General features: G+C 40.5%; 2 protein-coding genes across 3 annotated transcripts; both read right to left on the bottom strand.

Moving 5' to 3' along the window:
• Positions 1 to 1,201: 1,201 nt before the first annotated feature.
• LOC140998576 (phosphatidylinositol 5-phosphate 4-kinase type-2 gamma-like) lies at positions 1,202 to 7,409 on the bottom strand. 2 transcript variants are annotated; one of them, XM_073468895.1, is made up of 10 exons: positions 7,260 to 7,409; positions 7,074 to 7,171; positions 5,432 to 5,528; positions 4,712 to 4,861; positions 3,959 to 4,105; positions 3,551 to 3,589; positions 2,584 to 2,697; positions 1,625 to 1,877; positions 1,386 to 1,489; positions 1,202 to 1,282 (listed from the first exon to the last, which is right to left on the bottom strand). In XM_073468895.1, the coding sequence occupies exons 1-10, from the start codon at positions 7,407 to 7,409 to the stop codon at positions 1,202 to 1,204; spliced, it is 1,233 nt and encodes a 410-aa protein (XP_073324996.1). The 2 variants fall into 2 exon arrangements, with proteins under 2 accessions (XP_073324996.1, XP_073324997.1); XM_073468896.1 differs by lacking the exon at positions 4,712 to 4,861.
• Positions 7,410 to 10,281: 2,872 nt separating this feature from the next.
• LOC140998632 (insulin-like growth factor-binding protein 6) lies at positions 10,282 to 11,612 on the bottom strand. Its single transcript, XM_073468973.1, has 4 exons — positions 11,303 to 11,612; positions 10,747 to 10,775; positions 10,533 to 10,652; positions 10,282 to 10,419 (listed from the first exon to the last, which is right to left on the bottom strand). The coding sequence occupies exons 1-4, from the start codon at positions 11,610 to 11,612 to the stop codon at positions 10,315 to 10,317; spliced, it is 564 nt and encodes a 187-aa protein (XP_073325074.1). The 3' UTR covers positions 10,282 to 10,314.
• Between the last annotated feature and the right edge of the window lie 1,351 nt (positions 11,613 to 12,963).

Below are 12,963 nucleotides of genomic sequence, written 5' to 3'. Positions count from 1 at the left end.
ACCACTGAGAATACATTTTAGGACCACATGGCAGTGTACTGTATGTCAGAATCTCAGATGCCAATCACATTTTGCTTTCACACACACACACACACTGATCTTTAGATCTGAGCTTGGCAATTTCTTTGATAATTTACATTACACTGTTAAATAGTTAATGTCCTTCAAAGGCGAAACAAGGGATCTTCAGCATAAGGCTGGATCCAGGCCACAATATTTGACATAATGAAGTCTTTGATCTGATCGACTTACAGTTTAATAATTAGTGTGCTGCAGTGCCTTTCAGATGATGCAAGCTCCCCTTAAGCGGCTACAGCATTGCACTGCTATAGTGTAATACAATAAACACTGAACACTGAGCAGAGAGGAGTGTTGCCCGTCAACACTGCTGGAAAAATGTTCAGTTTCTGGGTTTCAAAGCACAAATAATAAAACAATTTTTCCTTAAATTAGAAGCTCATTATAGATAATGGCAAATGTGCATTTCTTTACTGATAAAGGAAACAAAATGGTGAAACTGTTTCCACAACAGGAGCAATCTCTAATGAAAGTGCCAGTCTGGTATATTTGTAAACTCATTATGAAAATAGCTTTTAATAGAGGGCAATCATGTTTAGCTATTTATTATAAATCTGCATTTGGCAAGATAACATCAGCTTAAATAACACATTGGTGCTAAAAAGGAGATTAACATTTGTAATGTTGCTAATTGAGACCCTGTAGATTCTCCCAATTTGCCCAAATTATGTTCTTGTTGGCAAGAAAACAGTGAGTCATAATTAATATATAAGAGCAAGATACAAATCTTTCTCCCAAACAGCAGCGGGTGAGGCTTTCGTTGCAGGAGAGAGGGACACGACAACAACGCACGTGTTGAGAAAACGTGTTTTTCTCTTCATCTCCACTTCCCTCTGGCCAGGAAGAATTGTTAGAGTTAAGTGTCAGAGGTGTTTATTTACATCACCTCATATGAGATCGTTTTAGCAATCCCAAAAACATAAGAAAAAACATTAACAAGGCTTTTTCTCCTGTCTGCATTTTCCCATCAAAATAAAATGCACAGTCCATCTTGCAGTACAGAGGGATATTGACGGTGAAACTACATATATCATCTAGAATCAAACAGTACATTTTCAGTGCTTCCTGATGTTGATTTGAGATTAAGTAAGTATTGCGTGGTGAGACTCCTTTAATCCTTGAACTAGGCGAAGATCTTAGTGATGAACTCCCGGAAACGTTTGGCGTACTGCTCCGGGTGGACTGTTGAGATTTCTGCTCCTGCCTGCAAAACACACACAGACACACTCGGTTGGAGATAACTGAATACAACATGAAAGCAACCCTGTAAATTTTGCAGGATATCCTAACCAGTCGTGGTGTCTCACCCCGTGTTTGACAGCCTTGGCAGCGTGAGCAGCTTTTTTCTTGGTGTCGTACTGCGTCAGCACGTCAATCAGACCCATGAAATACACCTCCCTCTGGGGTGAATCTACATGGGAGTGATTCACAGCATTTGGTGAGTGATATTGATCTAAATGTATGATCGTATCTGTTGCTGGCCAGCATGAGATGAGCGTTCGGGCTCCTATAACCTACTTATATTCACTCAGCTGTCAGGACTCACCCACAGCGCTCTGAATAGCGTACACATCCACATAGGGGTCGAACTCCCCAGGGCCCATGGGTTTGAAGGAGTTCATGTAGCCACTGATACCCTCAGGTGAGGTGGAGCCCGGAGCAGGAGCCACGTCGTTTTCTTCCTCCTCATCCTCTTCATAGGACGACTCCATCTCCTCCTCCTCCTCCCTCTCAGCCCGCTCCACATCGTGGATGCCCAGTAGCAGGCTGTAGTCCATGATCCTCATATGCACCAGAAACTGCAGCAAGAGGACGCATGCACGCACAAATTGTGTCAAAGAAAACTATAGACCATATTCACAAGGCGGCCATTTTCCTGTGAGTTCAAACTCAGGGTGAGCGGTCAGATGTGCTACTGCTGTGTTCTCGGGTGAAAGTCATATAAACGTAGATGATCTGATTAATTGTTATCATTTCATTGTTTCCTGATTGATTAACAACTGTAAAGACAGCAGATAGTTTGAACCGGAGGGACATCGGACCATATTTCAAGGTAAAACAACAGGTTTCATTAACAGATTAGCTTCCATTAAACAACAGCTAACATTAGCATTTAGCCACATTGTAGCTAACGATACTGGTTGATACAATACTGTTTTGATGTGATACGATTAGGAAAGGTGTAAATTAATTCAGAAATATCAACACACATCTTGAAGAGAGCTGTCTAAACCTGGGAATGAAACACTGCACGTAATCAAATGTTAATGTTAGCTAGGAAGTTGTTAAATGCTAACATCAGCTAATGGGTTATCAAATAGGCTATGTTGTTTTACCTTGAAATATGGCCGAATGTGCCTCCAGATTTTCACTATCCATCATCTTTTCAGTTACCTACGTTTACACGACTTGCAGGTTTCTCACCCTGAGCGTGACGTTAGAGAAAAATGGCCGCCATGTGAGTAAGGTCTATGGCTGCGTGCTTCTTCAACGCCGTTGTCTTACCTCGATATCTCTGCTGAGCTTATCCATGATCTTCTGCTTCTCCTCGTCACTCACATACACTTTTTGCATGTTATTCCTGAAGTCTACATCTTTATAAGTGGGCAGCTCCTTCACCTGGAAATTTAGAGTGAAGATCAACTACTGTGAAATTATATTTAGCCCAGAAATCACATTATCCATGAGTGTTTTTCTCATTAAAACACAATCAGCCGCTCTGTTTCCAGTGGCATACAACAGGAAAGTTTGAAAGAGTCTGATGTTATTTCAGCTCTTACATATACTGCACGTCCACACCTTCACCAGTCTGGTGGCACGGCTGCAGCAAACTGAAGCTCATAAAGTTCTCATCCTCACAAAGCAAACAGCAAAGAATGATAGATTTTTATTAGATCTCACTAAAGGGTCTTTTATTTTTTTGTTTTTCTAAATATGAATCAAAAGCACTGAACTGGTTCAGGGGGGTTGTTAAAGGGGCATTCCACCCATTCTACTAGTGCTCGTCGGTCTACTCAGGAGAAATACTAATCGACTGGTGAAAACAATTTATTGTCTTGTGGCCCTTAAGGAGCTTTGTAATGCCTGAGGAAATGTAAAATTCAACATTTTTATGGGAATGCAGGACTAAATCACTGGAGTAGGCTCCTCCTTTAAATTTTGGTGATATTAAAAAAATGAACATGTCTTTAAGGTTACACATCTTTCTTGCCTTTTCCTTTTGCCAAACATTCTTTTCCCATTGTTTTAAGAGATATCTGACCAGGTCAACAACAGATACTTAACTACCCCTGCAGGCTCGCATTCATCATCTTTTCAACAAGTCAAATTACATTTAAAAATAACAAGCAACACTCCTGCTCGCTTGTTATTGAAAACGAACTTCACTGCATCCCTTCAGAAACACAGATGTTGGACTGCAGGGAGTTTAGGTAGAGCTTGTCATTCAACATTGACCTCAGTGTGATCTCACCTTCTCTTTAAAACTTGCCTCACGAGACACCAGGGACCCCTGAGGAAAGAAAACACCCACACAGTCACCAACACTTCAAACCAAAATACTATGGAAACCATTATTTCACAAAGCTCTACTATCACTGTTAGTTGATCAATCACAACAACGCGACAGTCTGCTTGCTACTGAAGGGGTTTTAGGTTTGGTACAACTTAAATTCACGAGCATTAAAGCCCCCATGGGTAGAATTATGTGATGTTATTATAGTGCCTTTAAACTTAGATACTTTCTCGAGTGGGCAGCATTTTGCCTCTAAACAACACTATATAAAAAATATGATAAACATTTATGACAAAAAGGTGCTCATTAGGTGGCTAAATGAACTGAGGCATCACTCAAAACATGGACTCCTACTGCAGTATTTACCTTGAGGTCGTACTTCCTGTGTACATGCAGTCTGTGGCTGAACATGTTCCTCATAACCAACAGGTAAGTGTCCTCGCTCTCCACTGTGACTCTGTACATGGCCAGGAACTGAGGGAGCAGCGTGTTGCCGTGGCAGGTGACTATATGCTAGAAGAAAACGGCAGTGAACAGGCAATGAATGATGGGGAAATAAATGAGAGGCTTCAACCTAGTGGCGTGGTCCTTTGTAGTCCCTGCTGTCAGACAAAAAGAATGGAATAATCTATTTACAAAATTCCAATATTGTGTTAATTTGCCTCTGTGTAAAGTCAATCCTCTGTACTATCCTCTGCTTAGTTAAATGTCTTTAAAGAGTGTATCTCGCCCTCAAATCTTTCCCATCAGTCTGATTTTTATACAGTTTGTAGAAGCAAAAACAGTCGTGACAGTGTCTTTGCTTTATATTAGATATCTTTTATAGATACATTTTAATGTAAGAACGAGAGCTCCGGTCTTGTATCATTACTTGTGGAAGAAAAAGTCTTTCAGCTTTGATACTGCAAAACCTTCACCATGGCAACCAGGGTTGTCACAAAAACAGCACACCGTCTCCTTGTATAAAACACACAGGACAAAATGAATGGAAAATATGTGACTAATAGAAAGTACTGAATCACAAATTGGACTCACTAAAATGTGGATTAAGATCGTGTTCTGACCTGTGTTTAAACCTCCTACAAGGAGTACGTTTCCCACCCAGGGTAGGTTAGTTACCTGGTGATACTCAGAAAGGATGTTGTGCATTTCCTCCACCTCCTCACTGGAGATTTCTTTCACGACCAAAGTGCGGTCGTATGACGTCAGCAGCAGTCCCACGCACTGCCCGTCCTCGTCTTTGAGGGGAGGACAGCGAGCCAGAGACACCTGTTGGCGAGAGAGAGGACGGCAACATGTGACATCAGCTGTACAACAGTGAAACCTTTTACATCCATCATACTGGTATCCTGTTTCAAAACCATCACTGACACACAGTTTACATGACATTGACATTTAGAAAGATGAGACATATTTGTGTTTGTGTTATCATGCTGTATTTGGCACTGATGCACACTGTTGTGTTTCAAGACATATTCTAGCATCACTCTTGCAGATGTGCAGAAATAAAACTTTAACCAGCACATATTTTAATTACACATACAGCAATCATGTGCTAAACAAATGTGTTGTGCGCAGACTGAATGACGACTGTGTGCCACCTGGCTCATGCAAATATCACACAAAGAAATGCAAATTTAGAAGGGAGCAGATCAATGCATACAGGCAGGTGTCTGGTATTATATACATGAAAAAACACTGAACAACCCTGGATAGTTGTTTGTTTGTGAAAGTCTGTGTCTCTGTTTTTCAACACCTTGTTACCTCCCTCATCCTGTAAAATAAGCGTTTTTGCCAACGTTGTTGTTAGCACATTAAATGTTGAGTTTATAATCATACCTGGTAATCTTGGTCCTCGATGCCGAAGCGCTCTCGCAGGTTTCTGAACACCTGCGGACAGTACTCTTTGAATTTGAACAGTCCCGGAAGGTTCTCTCTGAGGAACACAGATGTTTTACATTAAGTACAAATAATGTAGCTTTATTCACTGTCTTCAAATAGCATCTCATTAGCAGCTACTACAACTTCATTATATGAATAGCCTACTAAAAAAAACAATGAAATAGCCACTCAAGGTTTCTGTTATTATTTCTGTATCTTCTTAAACACAGCACAAATATCACAAACGTAACATGTTCAAATCATGTAATCAAAAGGATGATATGATTAAAAACCTGCTTTTTACATACTGTTATACTCAAATTGAAAAATATACATACAGAGATAGTAACTAATCACCAGTCGTGTTTATGTTAACTAGCACTATACAAGTGTGTCTTCTATAATGCCACTAAAACATGAATTGTGTGTGCAGAGACGTGTGAAGTCAGTCACAGTTGGTGTGCTGGGGGGTTGGTCTATATAATGATGTAACTGTGAATGGTGCGTAACATTTATTATTTTTGTATTAGTTTGAATGGCCAGGATAACAGTGAATCGTAATTAACAAATACTTTTCTGAGAAGGTTTTGCACTACAGCAGACGTCAAACTTGAACACCAACATATTATAGGTCGAAGTAGCCACATCAACTACAGTCAACAGCAGCAAGGACGTGAAGAGGGCGAACAATTCCCCAGACTCCCTTATAAAACCACTCAATTTTGTGAGTTGTTGAGTTAGGAGAAACTTTATAAACTTTGTGGAGCGCTGTTTGTGACAAATTCTTAATTATTTGGGCCTTCTTGTAAATTCGGCATATGTTAGCCCCCTCAGCACCCACAGTTCCCACATCCATGTGTGTGCGTGTGTTTAATGATGCAGTGGTGTCAAGTCCAGCTTTCTAAATGTCCAAACGACATTAGCATCATTGGTTGAATTCTTCTTTAGCACCAAGCTGTATGCACATCAACCAATTAAAAAAATCTCACAGCGGTAACAGCACTTGAACTGGAGAAAACATATTTTATTGTTCTTCCCACCTCTGTTTATAAGTCTTTACACGACCTGGATTCCTGAATGGATTAAAGGATTATTGAAAGCCACTCAAGACTCCACCCGTATAGAAACTGACCCTCGAAGCAGACAGGGTGAGCGTATAGCTCAGTTTTTATGAATCATTAATATTCTGAAACACTTTGCCTGAACGATGCTCATCCTCTGCAAGACCATCTACATTTTCTGATGAATTCATCAACTTAATTTGAAAGTTATTAATGTCCTGCTGGGTATAAATGGTGCCACATTTCCAACTGTGGTATATCATTCCTTTACATGTCGCCTTCACAACATAGCACACCACAGAGAAGCCAAATTACTATTTCTTTCATCTCTCTGGCTGCTTTCACCCTTATTGTCAGTGGTAGGAGCTGTGGCTGTGGTAGTTTTTAAAGGTATTGTTGGAGTAAAAAAGGCTCTGCTGTTCTCTAAAGGGGTCTGTAATTTCTGATAAGCACATGCAGGCAAATAAATCACAAGAGCCACAGAAATCTGTGCAAATCACAGGAAGCAGCATGAAGGTTTCTCCAGAGGAGCACAGTACTTGTTGAAGAGGTGGTTGTTCACTTTGATCTTGGTGCTGGCTTTGAAGTCGTCTGGAAGCAGCATGACAGGTACAGGCACCTGGCTCAGGTCATTAATCTGCGCATGATCAGTGAGCATACAGTTAATGAACACATCCACGCACAGGCCAATAGAAAGAGAGTCATGAAGCAGCGCACGTACCTACCGAGTGATTGACTCCCCACATCAGGACGCTCAGCACGGGGTCACTGGCTCGGAAAACCTCCACTTTCTGCTGCACAAAGTGTTTCTTCTTCGTCTTCCTTTTGGGCGCCAGGGTGCTCAGAGGGTTGGAGGTGGCGCTGGGAGAAGACATCTCGCTTTCACAGCCGTGTGTCCGCGTCTCAGTGAGTGTGAGCCGGGTTTGTAATCTGTGGCGTCCTGTTTATGTAAAGTAGCCTGAAGTCCGCCTTGTCTGGAGTCTCTGCAGCAGCAACCTGCATGGCGCTGTAACACCTCCTGCTGCACACACTGTGGGGCTTTTACATGGAGCCAGTGCAACAACAGTGAAATCAAACAGGTGCACAGTCCTGAGAGAGACACCGGGACAACATCAGCACTGAAGTCAGTGAACAACAGGCTCCCTGGTAATCTTTACTCATCTCAGGCATGTGATGTGGAGCTTACTTTGAACTGCAGAGAGTGTGTTAACATGTTATTTGCCAATTTAAACACAATCATGATAATAATAATAATTATTATAATGATAATAATGATAATGACAATCATACTACTATTACTACTACTACTACTAATAATAATAACAATAATAATATTTTCCCTATAGGCCATTACAAATATAACAATAATACAGTCTTGTGATAAATTATAACTTTGTAGGACTGTAGTTAGTGGTTTTGTGTTAAAGGACAAGTTCACCCAAAACAAAAAATTCAGTCATTATCTACTCACCCCCATGCCGATGGAAAGTCAAGTGGAAAGATAAAGTTTCGTAGTCCACAAAACATTTCTGGAGCTTCAAAACAAAACAGCGTGGCAGCATTCTCCTAAACAACTGAAGCAAATGGAGACTTGTTTTAAAATGGAAAAAACTAAGGGAAAAACAACAACAATAAAATAACTCCATACAGCTCGGTCGAAAGTAATCAAAGTCTTCCAGAGATCCCAAATTGATCCCAAATCGATTTTTAAAAAAGCTGTTATTTACACATGCACGGTCAAGCTTGTGAACCCACTTCAGGGTGCGGGCTAACGCTTTTGGCTTAAAACATTTACAGTGAAGCTACAGTGAAGACTTGAGATAAAAAAAGGGTGTAAATAACGTCATTTCAAATCAATTTGGGAACTCGAGGGCATGGGGGGTGAGTAGATAATGACTAAATTCAAAATTTTGGGGCGAACTTATCCTTTAAGTTGCATCATATTTGTGTTTACCAACCTTCTTGGCTCGTGATGAAGCAGTATGTGTAGAGCCTGACTATTGGCCTATCACAGATATATCGGCATTGGCGCATATGTTGTTCTTGCTAATATAGAAGCATCTTTTTATGGGGCACCTGAGCAGCTCAGCTAGTAGAGCGCGCGACCCACATACAGAGGCTTTGTCCTCGCTGCAGCGGCCCAGGGTTTGAATCTGACCTGTTATCCCGTTTCCTGTCATCTCTAAGCTGTCCTATCCAAATAATGCCATAAAACGGCCAAAAAGGTACTGAAAAAAAAATGGAGCACTGTTTTAGAGATTATGATGCAGAGGAAGATGCTTGGGGTAATTTGTAATTATTATATTCTGAGTGAACTTCACTATTTCAGTGTATATATGTCATTTAACACATGATATAACATTATTCAGGTCAAAGAAGTGAGCATCAGCTGGGCTTACATCACAGGTTATCACCTTAATGTGGACTTCAGTTGTGAGCAGGTCAAGCGAACAGTCACTTTCCTTCTCAAACTGCTTAATTTAAAGGATCATTAAGCCTGAAGAGTCCAGTCAGTTTTGTTTATATTGCCCACAAATCTGCCTCTAGGGGCTTCACAGTCTGTAAAGCCTCTACCCTGAGACCCCCACGCAGTTTCTGAGTGCCACTGTCGTGAATACAAATCCCAGGTCTGTAATAGTTTTTCAGATGTAATGTAGGTGTTAACTACAAAGCTCATTACGTCAAAACAATGTTATGTGTTGGAAACCCGTATGTTGAAGTAAACATGTATGTAATGCTGTGATCCTACCCTCTCACTGAAGTTACATAGTGCAGAAACAAGTGGTGGGGGGGCGGAGTGGCTGAGACAGACACCATTCACCCTGTTACAAGACACTGTACCATCAAAATGATCTTGAAACTGTGCACAAAATACACAGATCTTCAGTTAAGTCTCTATTGGACAAGCACATTTTCTAAATGAATTCCAAGAAAAGAAACTCACAATAATAACAAGATAAGATTAGATAAGATAATCCTTTATTTGTCCCACAATGGGGAAATTTGCATTATTACAGCAGCAAAGGGGATAGCAAAAATAGAGAGCATCAGTTAAAACAGTAATAATAAATAAGAAAAAAGCAGTAAGAAAAATATAAACGCCCCCATATAATGCCCCCATTCAATTCTACATAAAAAAAAAAAATTCAGGCTTTTAAAATAACACCTCAGGTATCTGTTCTTATAGGCAACCACTGATAAATTATTGATTCATTAGCAATATTAACATAAATAGACTATCATATTCAAAGTGACATAAATAGGGTTACATCTTGAGATTATGTACAGCAGTTACAGTAAAACACTTACAGTGGTTTCAATGTAAAATAAAATACTGAAAATATATGTAGGCTATAAATACAATAGATTGATCAAATCATGATGTTCCTGAAACTTGGTTGATTTCATTGAATATATTAATATTGAAGGGAGTGTTATTGGGTTAGTTTTTGGGCAGGAGAGGGTCCAAGTTAGAATAAGTGATCTCATTAGAGTCTCTTTCCATGTGACACTTTGGAATATTGATCAAATTTGACATCTACATCTAATATGAGTAGACTTTATAGGAATGTCTTATTATTACAGGCCTAATATGTTCAGTAGAGGGCGCAAGGAGACAAAGTTACACCTGTTTTCGAAGCAGCTTCTCATTGGTGGAGAGCTGCTTCTGGCTGCTGGAGAGTGAAATGTGAGACTGTGCAGAGCTCCTTTAAACTCTGTGTGGTGTTCCTTCATCTTTATCTCGTATCGACGCTTCAGCCTCTTCTGCTTCGGTCCATTTCAACAGCTCAGTCCACCCTTTTGTTTAGTTTTTGAGGTCACCGGCATGCCGTTCTGATCAACACACCAGCACTTGCCACGCCGCTTACCTCGGGACGACCAGCACTGCACCAACACAACAAACATATGAATCTGTTTATGCAGCTGGAAACACAAACCACGTGTCTACAGAAAAGTTTTCGACGGTTTCCTGGAATTCATCTCGTTTGTAAACTCACCTGCTTCTTTCTGAAGAAGCCGCGCTTGTCACAGTTGGGCATGTAGATGTCATGTTGTGGGTCGAATACATGGGCGTCAAGACCTTGGATAAGTGTAGTTAGCAGTTTACGACACGGAGCCTGTAGGAAGAGACAGCAGATTTATGTAAGTGCGAGCCTAATGTTGTTGTTTCCCTGAGTTATTGAGCTCATAAGACAAAAAGGATTTTTTTACCTCATTTGGATCCTCAGTAGGTGCTGTCGCTAGGATGAGATAAAGACAAAAACATTCATCATTGGTCACTTAATACTGTATGTATGCCTGTTTTTGTTATCTTTGTAATGCACTTAGTCAACTAACAGCACTAATAAAACTAAAAGCTTGAATAGATGAACTGTAACACCCATCCGGGAAAACAAATAAAAGTTTATACCACAATCACTGAGCCATAAAAACATGTTTCTTGCAAACTGCTGTCATATTTTGCTACATCTCGTTATGCGGTTGTTTTTATGTAACAGCGTGCCCGGGAGCTGTTGGCAATGGAAAAATAAACTCAGCGTGTAAACACAGGTGTGTTCTTGTGGCCAAATATTTTGTTGACTTCCACAAACTCATGTTCAAGCTACAGGAAGACTGATCGAACGCTCATTTGTTGATTTAATGTAAATAGTACGGAGGAGAAACTGTCAAAAACTGACAAATAAGGAAATGGCGACTGTCAGTGTTAAAAATCCACACAACATGAACATCAACATCATCGTCTCCAGGCACAAAGTGTGAATCTTACCTGCTGTTCGGACAGCTTCAGTCGGGCTGATGCCGCTGGTGTTACTGCAGACTCCCCTGCCTTCCAGCAGGGCGCGAAGGGGCCTCGGCTCATCCTCCTGTGGTGCGCAGCGTAGACCTTGGGCACAGCTCAGCGTGTAGACCCCACACGGTTCTCCAACAGCCAGAGAGGTGGTGTTAGAATCTATAGACGGCTGACTCTCTGTGGACCTTGATTTACAGGTGGGACATCCTCTGGACGGGGTGGTCAGCGGCAGTGACAGAGCCGGCTGCAGGAGTAGCAGCACCAGGATGTTTAGACACAGGAGCATCTCACACTGGAGGTCTGGAAGAGGTCCACTAAGCGCTGGTAACAGTCCCCTACAACTGACTTCGTGATTGTTGGTTTCTCAGAGGACTTCTGATCTCAGATCCGCCGCCTGCAGTTTGTCTGTGTGTCGCAATGTGGACGGTAATTCCCTCAAGCCAAGACAGAGTGATAATGAGGCTGACAGACGCCACTGGCAGCAGCTTTTAAAGAGCAGTGGGGAAAGGTATGGGAGGGTACGTGATGGAGAATGTTAGTTTTCCCTCTCATGTCCACAGAGCCGAGCACACCCCGTTTCCCCTTGTCTCTGACACACACTCTCACGCATGCTCATACCATTTGTTGCCTGTCATCTTGCAGGATAGTAATGTTTTCTACACCGACATAAATCACAGAGTGATCGCTGTGTACGCTCCTCCACTGCTCTGCCTTTTCCCTACTGAGAGGGTGATTTATTAACAGAAGTGATGCTTTGGTGTAACCAGCCAATCGAGGCTCAGCAGACAAGAAATTCAGCATGCAAGTTTTAAAATTACTGCTGTTCATCATGACAGAGAAACATCAGTTTGAATTTTTGTCATCTGTCCATACAGAATTTATTTATTTATTAGATTGTGTGTCTTATGAGTCACTTTTCATTGTAGCTAAAAATTGGAATGAGCAACACAAGTTTAAGTAAACTAGCAAATGTCAAAGTGAAGCCATCAGCAGTAGTGGAATGTAACTAAGTACATTTACATAAGTTGTGTTTTTACTTTTACTATACTATTACTAGCTATTATAATTTACTTTAGTTTTACTTGTACTTCCAATTGATGCTACGTCATACATGTTCATCACTACATTTCAAAAACAAATATTGTACTTCTATATTTATCTCACAGTTGCACTTACTAACTTCACAGATTTCACATACAAAACCTCTAAGGACCTTCACCGACTGATTTTTTTAATGCCTAAACAAACTAAATAAACAAACTGTCTTTGTTTTCATGACTGAATCAACTGAATAATCATACTGACCTTAAAAGAAAGTTTCTGTTGTTACATCATTAATATTGTAAGTATTAAAATCCAGACTTTGAATTTCTTCTCCAAAAACTACTTTGTGCCCCTTCAAATGTAATGCAAACAGTTAAACTTAGCTTCACCCCACCGAGTACCAATTAAACCAGTTAAAGTGTTTTTTCTTTCCTATGGTCAGTTGTTTTGTTACAGTACTGTGTAGTTTATGGTGATTATAGTCAGCCCCCAACACAGCACTTTGAGCATGATTTGAAATGCAGTTAAACACATATTCAATTAAAGAATGTAACAAAAAATGTACAAATAAAGTTATAAAATATTTTAAAAAG

This window comes from Pagrus major, chromosome 6 (genome assembly GCF_040436345.1).
Source record: "Pagrus major chromosome 6, Pma_NU_1.0".
Classification (NCBI taxonomy): Eukaryota; Metazoa; Chordata; class Actinopteri; order Spariformes; family Sparidae; genus Pagrus; species Pagrus major.
Note: the sequence above shows the minus strand (reverse complement) of the source record. Positions and strands in the feature narration are given on the sequence as shown.